This window comes from Ursus maritimus, unplaced genomic scaffold, assembly GCF_017311325.1.
Source record: "Ursus maritimus isolate PB19 unplaced genomic scaffold, ASM1731132v1 scaffold_7, whole genome shotgun sequence".
In the NCBI taxonomy this organism is placed as follows: Eukaryota; Metazoa; Chordata; class Mammalia; order Carnivora; family Ursidae; genus Ursus; species Ursus maritimus.
The window spans coordinates 46,693,919-46,704,783 of record NW_024426885.1 but is presented as its reverse complement, the minus strand read 5'-3'; the positions used below and the strand labels follow the sequence as shown (position 1 = coordinate 46,704,783).

Genomic DNA, 10,865 nt, shown 5'->3' with positions numbered 1-10,865 from the left:
GGGTACATATTTACGCTGAGCGAAGAGCTTTGAGGAACAAGGCTCCAGGAAGGGCCCAGGCAAAGACAAAAACGCGACTGCACTGTGTTCTCTCATCTCAAAGGCAGGTTCTCCAACTTCTCTTTTTTCAGACCCTCCGTGTAAACACGTAGTGCTCTCAGATGGCAAGTTGTTTTGCCAAAGAACCTCCTTACACGCCTGGAATATGACCTCGTAAGCGCAAGACTTGTTTTAAAACCATGGCTTGAAAAACATGTTTAGATGTGGGTGGCACAGGGTCCTGAGCAAGGGGCGTGTTTACAAGGAAACACGGCACACTGGCCTGTGACCGTTGAAGCACTGAGGTCATTGGTCGTGGGTTTTTCCACGAGTCCTTTCTTTTTCATTCTTCCGAGCTATACTGCTCTTGACATCTTTGGGGGAGGGGCAAGAGGTAAGAACACAGTTTAGTTTGTCTGCCTTCCGCGGTTGAATCCGTCAAGATGCCTCTGGCCTTTTCTCATCCCAGCTCAACAAGGAGGTTTCTCCTGGGACACCAGTCATTACGGCTTCAGCACAAAGACAACGTCCACATTTTTCTGTTCATTTTTTGCTTCACAGACTTGACTTCTCAACTCCCGGGCTGCGGAGGATGAGAGAAACTCAAGATGCGGTTGGAGTCTGGCGTCCGTGAGGAGTTACTTCACCTCGATGCGATGCCGCCTATGGGTCCATCAAAGGACCCGCCCCATTTGTTCATTCCGATCCTTTTGTGCTGTGAAGTCATGAAATACCCCAAATGAGATGACAGAATTTTTTTTATTTTTGGCATTTAAAAACTAGAAATACTCCTCTCGCTTGCTGCCTAGACTGTATCAGATGTTGAATGAAATATACATGAAGACAAAAGGAGGACAAATCCTACACTGAAAGGAGACACTCATGTCCACCCATGACTCAGTGTGCGTGGAGTGAAGTGGGCTCTGGGCAGCTGAATGAGCGTAACGAGGAGCATATGCCCTACAAATAGGGCAGTCTACTTTATCAATAAGAAAAACCTTGATATTTGAACTGTACAAACAGTTCTGTAATAGAGCCTACTTGGAAAAAAGGAGAATCAAATGTGTGACAATATAACAAAACGGACATATGAAAAAAAACCGTTTGAATAGAGAAGACAATTCACAGCATTTATTCAAGTTAATTCATTTCATTCAATAATCTGCCATACTGTTGCTGTCACCGTTAATATTACTGTCACTGCTATTTCTCTTTCGAGAGGACCATGCTTTTAAAAAATCTGGGTTGGAGTTCCAGGATGTTTAACTCGATGATTAAAAATTTTTTTCTTTACCAAAAGGCCACCCCCTTCATGACAAGAGAAACAGGAAAAACTGAGATTTAGTTGTAGAAAGTCATCTCTGCCAGAAACAATTCATAGTCCGTAATCTTTCAGGGGTTGTCGTTTTACTTGGGGGTCTCTTTTTTAGGGGAAAGGACTGTCTCTCATAAATGTTTGCTTAAAATAGAGAACGTGTCTTACTGCCTCATAGAAGAAAAATAAGGTCTAGTCCCTAGAGAACAGGCAGGTGGCCTTCCAAGAAAGGAACCCTAATGGCTCCTAGGTGACAGAGTCATTCTGCCAAGGTCAGGGGACAGAGGCAGTAACCCTCCTGTGCTGACCAGTCAGTAGTAAAAAGGTCTAACCAGGTGAGTGGGAGAAGTAGTCCCTAGCTTCCAGTTAGACTCTCTGGCTCAGGAACGTCTGTGTTTGAGTAAGCGGGAGCTGGAGGGAGATGTTAGAGTCCGGAGAAAATGGCTAAGAATAGGCAAGTGTGAAAAAGACATGGGTTTCCTACCAGGCACTCGCAGAAAGGGGGCACCACGAGTCAAGGGCAGTCCTGTGCTTTTCTTTGAGAATACACTGAGTGGGTTCTGCAGTTTTCAGATGACAACTGGAATGATACTGAACAAATGGAAAGTTAATTCAGTTTTGGTCTGTGGTTCAGAAAACACTGATAGAACACGTGTGTGCAAGGCAATGGGACAGGTGCTGGGAAAAAAAATTCAAGCTAAGATGTGATCCTGACCATCTAGCAGTGGCCATCAGACCCCTGCACATCACGGAGTGCTGTGTCCTCGGGCCCACGTGGAGGAAAGGATGGCTCTGGCTGGTACAATCAGAGAAGGCATTCCCCGACCTCTCCTCTTGGTACTCAGCGTGTCCTCTGTGCCTCTAGGTCACTGCTCGGCCTGGCCCATTCCAGACACTTGCTTAGCTTCCTTATCTTTCTTGGTGTGTGAGAAACGCAGGTTTGAGAGGATAAGATCCTGCTGCCCGGGTGCCTAGTGTATGTGGAACTGATGTGTTGTGGAAACATCACTCTGTCTTGGTTCAGAAAGGTGGAAAAAATTTGGGGAAAGGAGAGCGAAGATGGGGTGGTAAGGGTATGGTGTGTTCGTCAGAAGGTGGGAGCAAAGTTATACCAACGAGCAATTTTAGTACACAGCTTAAACCAGATGATAGAAAGAGCACCAACACGGCCAAGTGCCTCGAGAAGGGAGCTAGAAGCCCTCGGCCAAATAGGTTAGTCTGCAGAACTGGAGAGCTTAAATCCTCTCCTATTATCTAGTCAAGCTCAACTAGAGTGTATAAAAGAATAATGAATAATTAGAGGGTTTTCAATTTCTGGAAAGTACAATGATCAAGTAAACTCAGCATCCCCCCGCATCCCCCCACCCCCGAAACAGTGAAGTTGAATGTCGAAAGTATAGAGAAAGCTTTTGGATATCTTCTTTAAGTTTGTTTTTGGCGTTTTGGTCTGTAAGCTATCAAGATGGAGAGAGATGCTATCCCAAAGAGGAAAGTCTGTAGGAACCACAGTAGTTGAGCCCGACCATCCGTGATGCCTTTAGACCTAAAAAAACAAAAAGAAAACCTTAGCCACCAGAATTTTAATGTTATGGTTTCATAAGAGTTACTGTCTTCCATTAAAAAAAAAATTGGGGGCGCCTGTGTGGCGCAGTTGTTAAACGTCTGCCTTCGGCTCAGGGCGTGATCCTGGCGTTCTGGGATCGAGCCCCACATCAGGCGGCTCCGCTAGGAGCCTGCTTCTTGGAGCCTGCTTCTTCCTCTCCCACTCCCCCTGCTTGTGTTCCCTCTCTCGCTGGCTGTCTCTCTGTCAAATAAATAAATAAAATCTTAAAAAAAAAATGTATTCCTTCTATTTACTTTCATTAGGTTTATTTTGCCATTTTCCTCCAGCTTCTTAACTCACATGGTTAGTTTTCATTTTTCTTGTGCATTTAGGATGCAGTGTGGCTACTGCCTAGGACACGGTATTGTAAAACCATTTCTCATGAGATTCGAAGAGCGGATAGGGTTAAAAAGCTCCAGCAGCAGGATGGCTTTAGAGGAAGTGTTTTGAAGGTAGAGTAAATGTAAATCCTAGCTTGGCCAACAACTAGCTGTGACGCAGTGCAAGTCACTCACTCTCTCTCAGAATCTGTTTCCTCCTCTGAAAAACTGGAATATCAGGGCACCTGGGTGGCTCGGTCAGCTAAGTGTCTGCCATCGGTTCAGGTCATGATCCCAGGGTCCTGGGACTGAGTCTCGCATTGGGCTCCCTGCTCAGACAGGAGTCTGCTTCTCCCTCTCCCCGCCCCCTCGTGCTCTCTCTCTAACAAATAAATAAAAATCTTAAAAAAAAAAAAAAAAGAAGAAAATAGGAATATCAGTATTTATCTCAGCAAGTTTTGAGGTGATTTATGAAATGACATACACGAAGTGCATAGTAAAAGGCCTGGCACATAGAAATAATAAACACCTTCTTGCTGTCATTCAAACTAAACTGCTTAAAACAGAGCTCAAAAGAAAATGACCCAACTAAAGTGAATGGCTTGCTAGTCTCATCTGTCTATAAAGTCTCATGCGGACGACTTCTAATTTAAAACGAAATTTAAAACCAATATATGTAGAAATGATATAATTTTCCATACTAACAGATTAAAGGAGGAAAATCATGTGATCACCTTGATAAATGCAGAAGCATCGGAAAAATCGCAGCACCCATTCTGAATACAAGTTCTCAGCAAACTCAGAAATAGGCTGGAAGTTCCTTATTCTGACAGTGTAGGTCTACAAGACCCTAGAAAACACATGATGCGAAGTGTTGAGAGCTTTTCCTTTAATCAGCAACAACGCAAGGGCCAGGATGTATGAGAAATTTGTGTTCATGCCGTATTACTTATAATAATAAAAATGAGAGACTTAAAAGTCTCCCGGGGGGGATTTGTGAAATTCACGAAGGCACACCCACATAATAGAACGCTATGCACCAATAAAATGAATGAGGTAAATTCATACAGACATGGAAGAACAGGCATTTGTGACAATGGAAAACTTCATAGAAGAGCTTTTATCTATATGTACCTATACTATGGTGGCTATGAAGTCAAACGTATAGTCCAATCTTCTCTCCGGTTAAAAGGAATTCACCAATTCCTTTACTGCTGGGTAGTGCCATCTGGGAGGCTACAAATGTACCTTCACTTAAATGTACTCGTTCATTTATAATTCAAAAGGAGTATTTGTGCTGATATAGACTGACAACATGCGAGACCGTAAAGAAACGATTTCAATAGTAACCTAAGCTCTCTATGCCTGCTCTTCCTCCCCTTTTTTTTTCTTTTTTTTTAAATTTATTTCTTTGAGAGAGAGAGAGAGTGAGAGAGAGCAAGAGCAGAGGGGAGAGGGAGAAGCAGGCTTACATGAGGTCCTAATGTCAAGAGACTCTTTCCTAGGACCCTCACATAGTATTAACCTCCACTAGGCTGAGTAGGGTCGAGCTTAGAGGCTTTTCTAACTTGCAGTGCACCCGAGAGTTATTTGTGGAGCTTGACAAAAAGAACGGATCCCCATTTCAGAGGCAAGGCCTACCGAATCAGGATCTCTGGGTCTGGAAACCAGACATGTATTTCCGAAAGCTTCTTAGGTGATTCAGTTGTGAAACCAGGACTGAAAATCATTGGCCTGTGTCAATAAATTGGCTCTTTTTCAAACTAGAAGGCAACCTCCAAATCTTCTGCTATAGGTGGGGCTATACAGAGAATTTTTCTTAATGAGAAAAATCATCTAAATTAAGTAGTTAAATAATTAACCAGCTAACACAAACGAAATGAATCCATTCATTAAATAGTTACTGAGGACTCCTTTGGAGCTGGGCTCAGTCTTAGGTGTGGAGATTCAACTCTACCCTGAGAATGCTCTCAGCCTACAAACACATGAATTATTTAAATGTGGCTACTCTCAACTTATATTACATACCAAGAGAAAAACGATAAAGGCCTATTGAAAACACTTACTTGCACAAAACCATGGCGTACAAGGACTCTCCCACATGAATCAGCCAGGCAAGCCAGTACCTGAAACAAAAGTCAGCCTAGTTTAAGGTGATGGTTATCTGCTGATGTAACCTCAAAACGGTGCCCTAATGTGAACCAGCAACACTCTTAGGTATCTAAAGGCAAGTGCACACCTTCCAGATCTACAGTAGGATTGGCACTGCAGGGTCCACATCCCATTTCCGGAGCCCTACTTACCCACTGTGCAGGAGGCTGTGATGGTGGTCCACCAAGTACTGAGTGAAGAGGCCCAGGGGCCCGAGGCTCTGATAAGGGATACTGTGAGGCCAGAAGACAGCCCACTGCAAGAGAACCAGAGGCAAAGAATATTTATTAGGTCACTTAAATCAGCAAATGCTTATTTTTGAATAAACAGTCTTGATTCTACAAGAAAAACTAGAGACCAAAGACTCTCTGAACTAAGTCATCTGGGCTTCCATTCTCCACTTCTGTTTTCTAAAAAGCTATGTGGTTATCAGACTCAGTGGCCAGGCTGGATGACTTCTATTCTTAGTGAATTCCATCAGACTTCTTAGTGAATTCCACCAAAAAGATTATTTTATACAAGTTATTAATTTTAAGTTACAAATTTTAAGTTTCTGTGCCCTGGCTAGCTTCTTTCCTGCAGAAGCTATGGCTTGAGCCAAACCATTAATTTTTTTAAAAGATTTTATTTGTCAGAGAGAGAGACAGAGCTCACAAGCAAGCAAGCAAGGGGGGCAGCAGGGTCCTCGCTGAGCAAGGAGCCCAATGCAGAACTCGATCCCAGTACCCTGGGATCATAACCTGAGCCGAAGGCAGATGCTTAATGGACTGAGCCATCCAAGTGTCCCACCCCTCCCATTTAATTTAGAATCCTTGCCTCTTCTTTCACTTTTCCTACATCTAAAACTGGGCATGATCCACTTCACAGAGTTGAAAAGTAAGTAGGTCAAGTCTGTGAAGTGCTAACAGCAACTACCTAATCACACTAGGTTTTTGTTATCTGATCAACTTTCCCTTAGTCTCTGTGTTGTAATCTCTGCCGGTTTAGGTTTTTCTGAGAATTAAGTGCCAACAGGTTCAAAATTTATTGTCCCATTCTGATCTCAGCCAAGAGCAGTACTACCTTTCCCATTATGCTTTACACATCTAAAATTTAAATAAAGTGTAAATGATCAATGCATCCTCCAAAACCAAAAGGAACGGAAGGGGCAGCGCCTGCCAGCTCCATAATATCCCACTTTGAAGTCCCCAAAGCTTTCCTCCGTTTATTTTCCAACTAGTCAGGAACACAGAATCAAAGAACAGAAATGCACCTTTGAAAATTTTCAGCTCAACACCATTTTACGTATGAGGAAATCAGAGCCAAGGAGATCAGATTTGACAACAAACAACAATGTGGACACGACAACACATTTCTAAGTCCCAGTGTCCAGGATCTCCTGGTCAAGATCTAAACAGATTTGCCTCCCTTCACAATTAACCAACTTAGTCCCCAACCTACTTTTCCAGGCGTCTTTCCTATTATCCTCTAAACGAACTCTTGTCAGCCAGACCAAAGTCGCTCCTCCTCTCAGCAGAGATCCTGTCTGCTTAATCCCACGTCTGTGCCATTACACTCACAACCTCTCTACTTCTCCTTTAGGTTTAACCCCGTTTTCCAAACAATTCCAACCGTCTCAAGCATTCTGCTTCGGAAGCCCTATCCTGACCTAGCAGGCCCACGGCAGCCTGTCAGCGTCACTCTCCTCGCTCTCGGTTAAGTCGCAGTAACCGTGGAGGGGCCAGAACGCAAACGCGCAAACGCACAAACGCACAGAACGCAGAAACCATCCTGTGAGCCCACCGACCTTCCGCTTATGCTAGTAACCTAGGCAACCGCCGGGGGCGCAGGCGCATGACCTCGCTACCAGGACGCCTGTCGCACTACGAGGGCCCGGCGGGCCAAAAGAGATGCGCCGCCCCGCCCCACGCCTCACCGCGAAATAGCCCAGCGCCAGGACCGTGACCAGCGAGGGCAAACGTCTGGCCGGACGGAAGTAGGCGGAAGCAGCCCTGCCGGCCTCGGACTTCGTCACCACCATCTTGAAAGATCTGCACACTGAGTCTTGGGATGGGGAGCCGTCCCTGCCCCCGCCCCCATGCTGAGAAAGCCTGGGCAACTGGTTTCTCGGGACCGTGGGCACCGGCGAAAGAAGCAGGCAGACGAGTGCGCCTGCGTCTGCTTCTAGGGCCTAGTCCCCTCCCCCTGGGCTCCGAGTGCGCAGAGCCGGATTGCGCCTGCGCGACCTCTTCGGGCAGGCGGATGCGGGCCCTGCGTTCGCTTTCCTCGCGAGGCTGCACTCTACTGCTGCTGCTCTTACCGTGTAATACCCGAAGGAGAGGGTGATGACGGTGAACCAGAACAGACTGCCCCTCTGGAAGTACGCCTTACCGCCCGCCGCCGTCCCCATCGTTGCGGCACACCCCCGAGAACGCGAGACCAGGCGCTCCGCCGCGTGCGGGGTGGAGGCGGGGCGGGGCCCGGGCGAGCGCTCCTCCCTGCTCCCTCCTCCTTCCCGGGAGCCGGAGGCATCTGCGGGTTCGGGAACTCTGGCAGCGGGGCTTGCTGGGCTCCGGCCTGCCGGGCTGGTCGCGTCTCCCAGGGGAGACCCCCTCTGTGAGTGGCGCTTTCCCGGGCTTATGAGAAAGGCGTTGGAATAGACGGTGCTTTCCGCCTCCAATAACTGCGAGTCCGAAAGCAGTGATGCTCTTCCTCTTGGTTAATGAAGATGTATGGAGCCATACCGCACAGCACTTATGAGCAGGGGCTGTGGAATAGACGACCTGGGTTTAAGTCCTAACTCTGCTACCAGTTGCCCAGGCTTTCTCAGCATGGGGGCGGGGGCAGGGACGGCTCCCCATCCCAAGACTAAGCGTATACCAGACACTATTGAACAACAAATATTCAACCGAGTAATTTGAAAGATCATTTTGGCTTTCTTGAAGGATTCATGAATGGGGCAGCACCCATCTAGCAAGTAGAAAGGAGCTCTGGTGAGCTGTGGAAAAGGAAAGTGTTTTGTTTTGTTTTGTTTTGTTTTTATAATGGCAGAGAGAGAGCATTAGAAAAGAATTTATTAGCAAGGATTGCGTTGGTTTAGGCAATGTCGCCCAGCTAAAGAGTAAGGGGTCTATCGGGATTACCTTAGTGTTGGCCAAGAAATTCCTGTGACTGGCTAAAGATTACATAAGGAGAGGGGAGTGGAGAATGAAACTGCAGTTAGGTTAGGTATTCAGTCTTGATAGGGGGCCTTAGTTTCTCCATCTGTAAAATGGGGATATATCCTATCCGTTCTTACCTCAGCGCTTTTGGGTGGATTAACCCAGTTAATACCTATGATAACAGCACTCACAAAAGCGTCTGGCCCATAGTGCTTTCTGAGTTTTATTTATAATTACTAACCCTTTGTGTCAGGCCCTGTGCTAAATACTGTAGCGTCAATGCGAGCAGGGAGGCATGTCAGACCCAGGTGTGCTCTGATTAGACTTCATGAGAAAAATGCTGCTGCACATGGCCCTTAAAAGCAGGTAAAAACAATAGCTGATCTTGATTGAGTGCTTACTCTGTTGGAGGCATTGTTCTTAGTACTGTATTTAGAAGGATTAGCTTGTTTAATTCTGAGAACAACTCTACCCGCTAGATTATTGTCCTTCACATGAAAGAAGAGGAAACAGCACAGACATATGTGCGAAATCATGTAAGTGGAATACTGGAAATTAAACCATAGCAGAGTGTTCTGGCACTCTTCAGGACCATGCTGTATGAGGTGTGGCATATTTCCATAACTTTTTCAGTTCACATGGGAAGGTTCCCTTTCCTCATTTTTTTTACAAGAGTCTGTTGGGTGCTGTGTTTTAAAGAATGGATTCCAGAATAGGTGACACAGTCCAGATAAACCACAGTGCCTGTCAGTATTCGAGTTACCAGTCCTAACAGTTTTTCTTAGTCCTAATTTCTTCCCATCACAACACCTTCTTGGTTCTCCTCTCTCTCTGAATACCTCTGCTTTCTCAGCTTTCCTTTTACTTCTTGTCCCCTAGATACAGGTTTTTCCTATGATCTTATCTCTGTATTTATGGTACCTTCGAGATTCAATTTTTGCCTCCATCTGGATGACTAAACCAATGTCTCCAGCCTTAGCCTCCCTCCACTTGCCTAAGGGCCATCTTTACGAGGTGTCAGAGCGCCCTTCAAAGACAAGTCCACTATTATCTGTAGAGTCAGTCCTCACCAAGGCTTCCCTGATTATGTTAATATCGATTTCCTTCTTCCGGGAACCCAGAATCCCCGTCTTTGGTTCCCTTCATATCTAGTCAGCGGCCAAGAGTACTATTGATTGAGTAACATTACTTCTCACCCTTCTGAATTAAACCATGGCTTAATTTCTGCCCTCCGTGGGTCATTCCCTCCTATGTTCTACTGATGTGGGAAACAAAGGCAGAAGAAAAATTATTAAATTTCCTCAAGTCCTTGAAACAGACAGAGTGACATTCCTCTAGGAGGTCAGCTGCCTCCATATTGATACTTTGCTAAGAGCAAAAGGCAATCTTAGGACCTCCAGGATCCTGTGAGTCTACTTCAACATACGAAAATTCCTTTGGAAACTTCTTTACCTCTGCCCCCCAAGATAAAGGTTAACAATCATCCTGCAAGCATAGGACTCACTGATACACATCTGAAGGATCTCATGACAGAGTTTTTACTAAATAATAATAAATGACCTTTCCCTAACAATAGCTAGCCCTCTCAGGGTCCTGAAAACCTTTCCAAAATACCTTGGAGACTTGTGCTGTCCCTGACCCCCTCCCAACTTGAAATATATAATGCGCCACCCTCTTGACCCCAGTGCAGCTTTCTGCCCACGGATCCTGTCCCCATACTTTAATAAAACTGCATTTTGTACTGATCATGTCTCAAGAATTCTTTCTTGGCCATCGACTCCGGACCCCAACTATTTCCTGCATCACTACCACTTCTACCCACATGCACTCCCTTTATCAAATTCGACCAACAAATATAGTTCTAACCAAACCGTAACCTTACCAAAAGTTTTCAAAAACTTACCTAATTTTAGGCTGTCGTTTTTCAGTATTTCTCTTGTGCTAAATTTGCAGCGAGGGAGATATAAGGGAAATAACTCAGGATAAAAGTTGTTGAAGAGGCAAAATGGCTAGGGTCAAAGGACTATGGGAAGCTAGGTTTTTAACTTCCATATCTTCCACCACCATACTCTGAGCCCAGCAAATTAACAAGTGCCCTGTGCCTCCCTTCCCCACGCCCATGATTATAGTGGGGAGAGTGGTACAGCCTTAACCAAAGGGTCTTACCATTAGACCATCATGCACACATAAGGAATCCAGATGAAGGTATCAGGAGATTGTTACTCAGATGTGAGGAGTTTATGTCAGTCCATAAAGAACCCACAGTCAACTGGAGAGGTCAGCTGGAGAGCCAAAAG

At 45.5% G+C, this 10,865-nt stretch overlaps 1 protein-coding gene across 3 annotated transcripts; it reads right to left on the bottom strand.

Moving 5' to 3' along the window:
• Window positions 1–226: 226 nt before the first annotated feature.
• On the bottom strand, window positions 227–8,404 carry TMEM254 (transmembrane protein 254). Of its 3 annotated transcripts, XR_005833237.1 has the most exons (5): window positions 7,344–7,591; window positions 5,581–5,684; window positions 5,344–5,403; window positions 1,839–2,897; window positions 227–754 (listed from the first exon to the last, which is right to left on the bottom strand). XR_005833237.1 is itself a non-coding variant. In XM_008696100.2 (4 exons), the coding sequence occupies exons 1-4, from the start codon at window positions 7,815–7,817 to the stop codon at window positions 2,777–2,779; spliced, it is 375 nt and encodes a 124-aa protein (XP_008694322.1). In that variant the 5' UTR covers window positions 7,818–8,404; the 3' UTR covers window positions 1,149–2,776. The 3 variants fall into 3 exon arrangements, 2 of the variants coding, with proteins under 2 accessions (XP_008694322.1, XP_040480330.1); XM_008696100.2 differs by lacking the exons at window positions 227–754; window positions 7,344–7,591 and adding an exon at window positions 7,728–8,404 and having other exon boundaries at window positions 1,149–2,897; XM_040624396.1 differs by lacking the exon at window positions 227–754 and having other exon boundaries at window positions 1,149–2,897.
• Window positions 8,405–10,865: the final 2,461 nt, after the last annotated feature.

What these genes read in the sequence shown, in the direction of transcription:
- TMEM254 (XM_040624396.1), bottom strand. Translation starts at nt 7,448, where the DNA reads ATGGTGGTGACGAAGTCCGAGGCCGGCAGGGCTGCTTCCGCCTACTTC. An exon ending in TGGCGCTGGGCTATTTCGCG is followed by an intron (nt 5,685 to 7,343) that starts GTGAGGCGTGGG and finishes GTTCTCTTGCAG; the next exon opens with TGGGCTGTCTTCTGGCCTCA. An exon ending in CACAGCCTCCTGCACAGTGG is followed by an intron (nt 5,404 to 5,580) that starts GTAAGTAGGGCT and finishes CTTTTGTTTCAG; the next exon opens with GTACTGGCTTGCCTGGCTGA.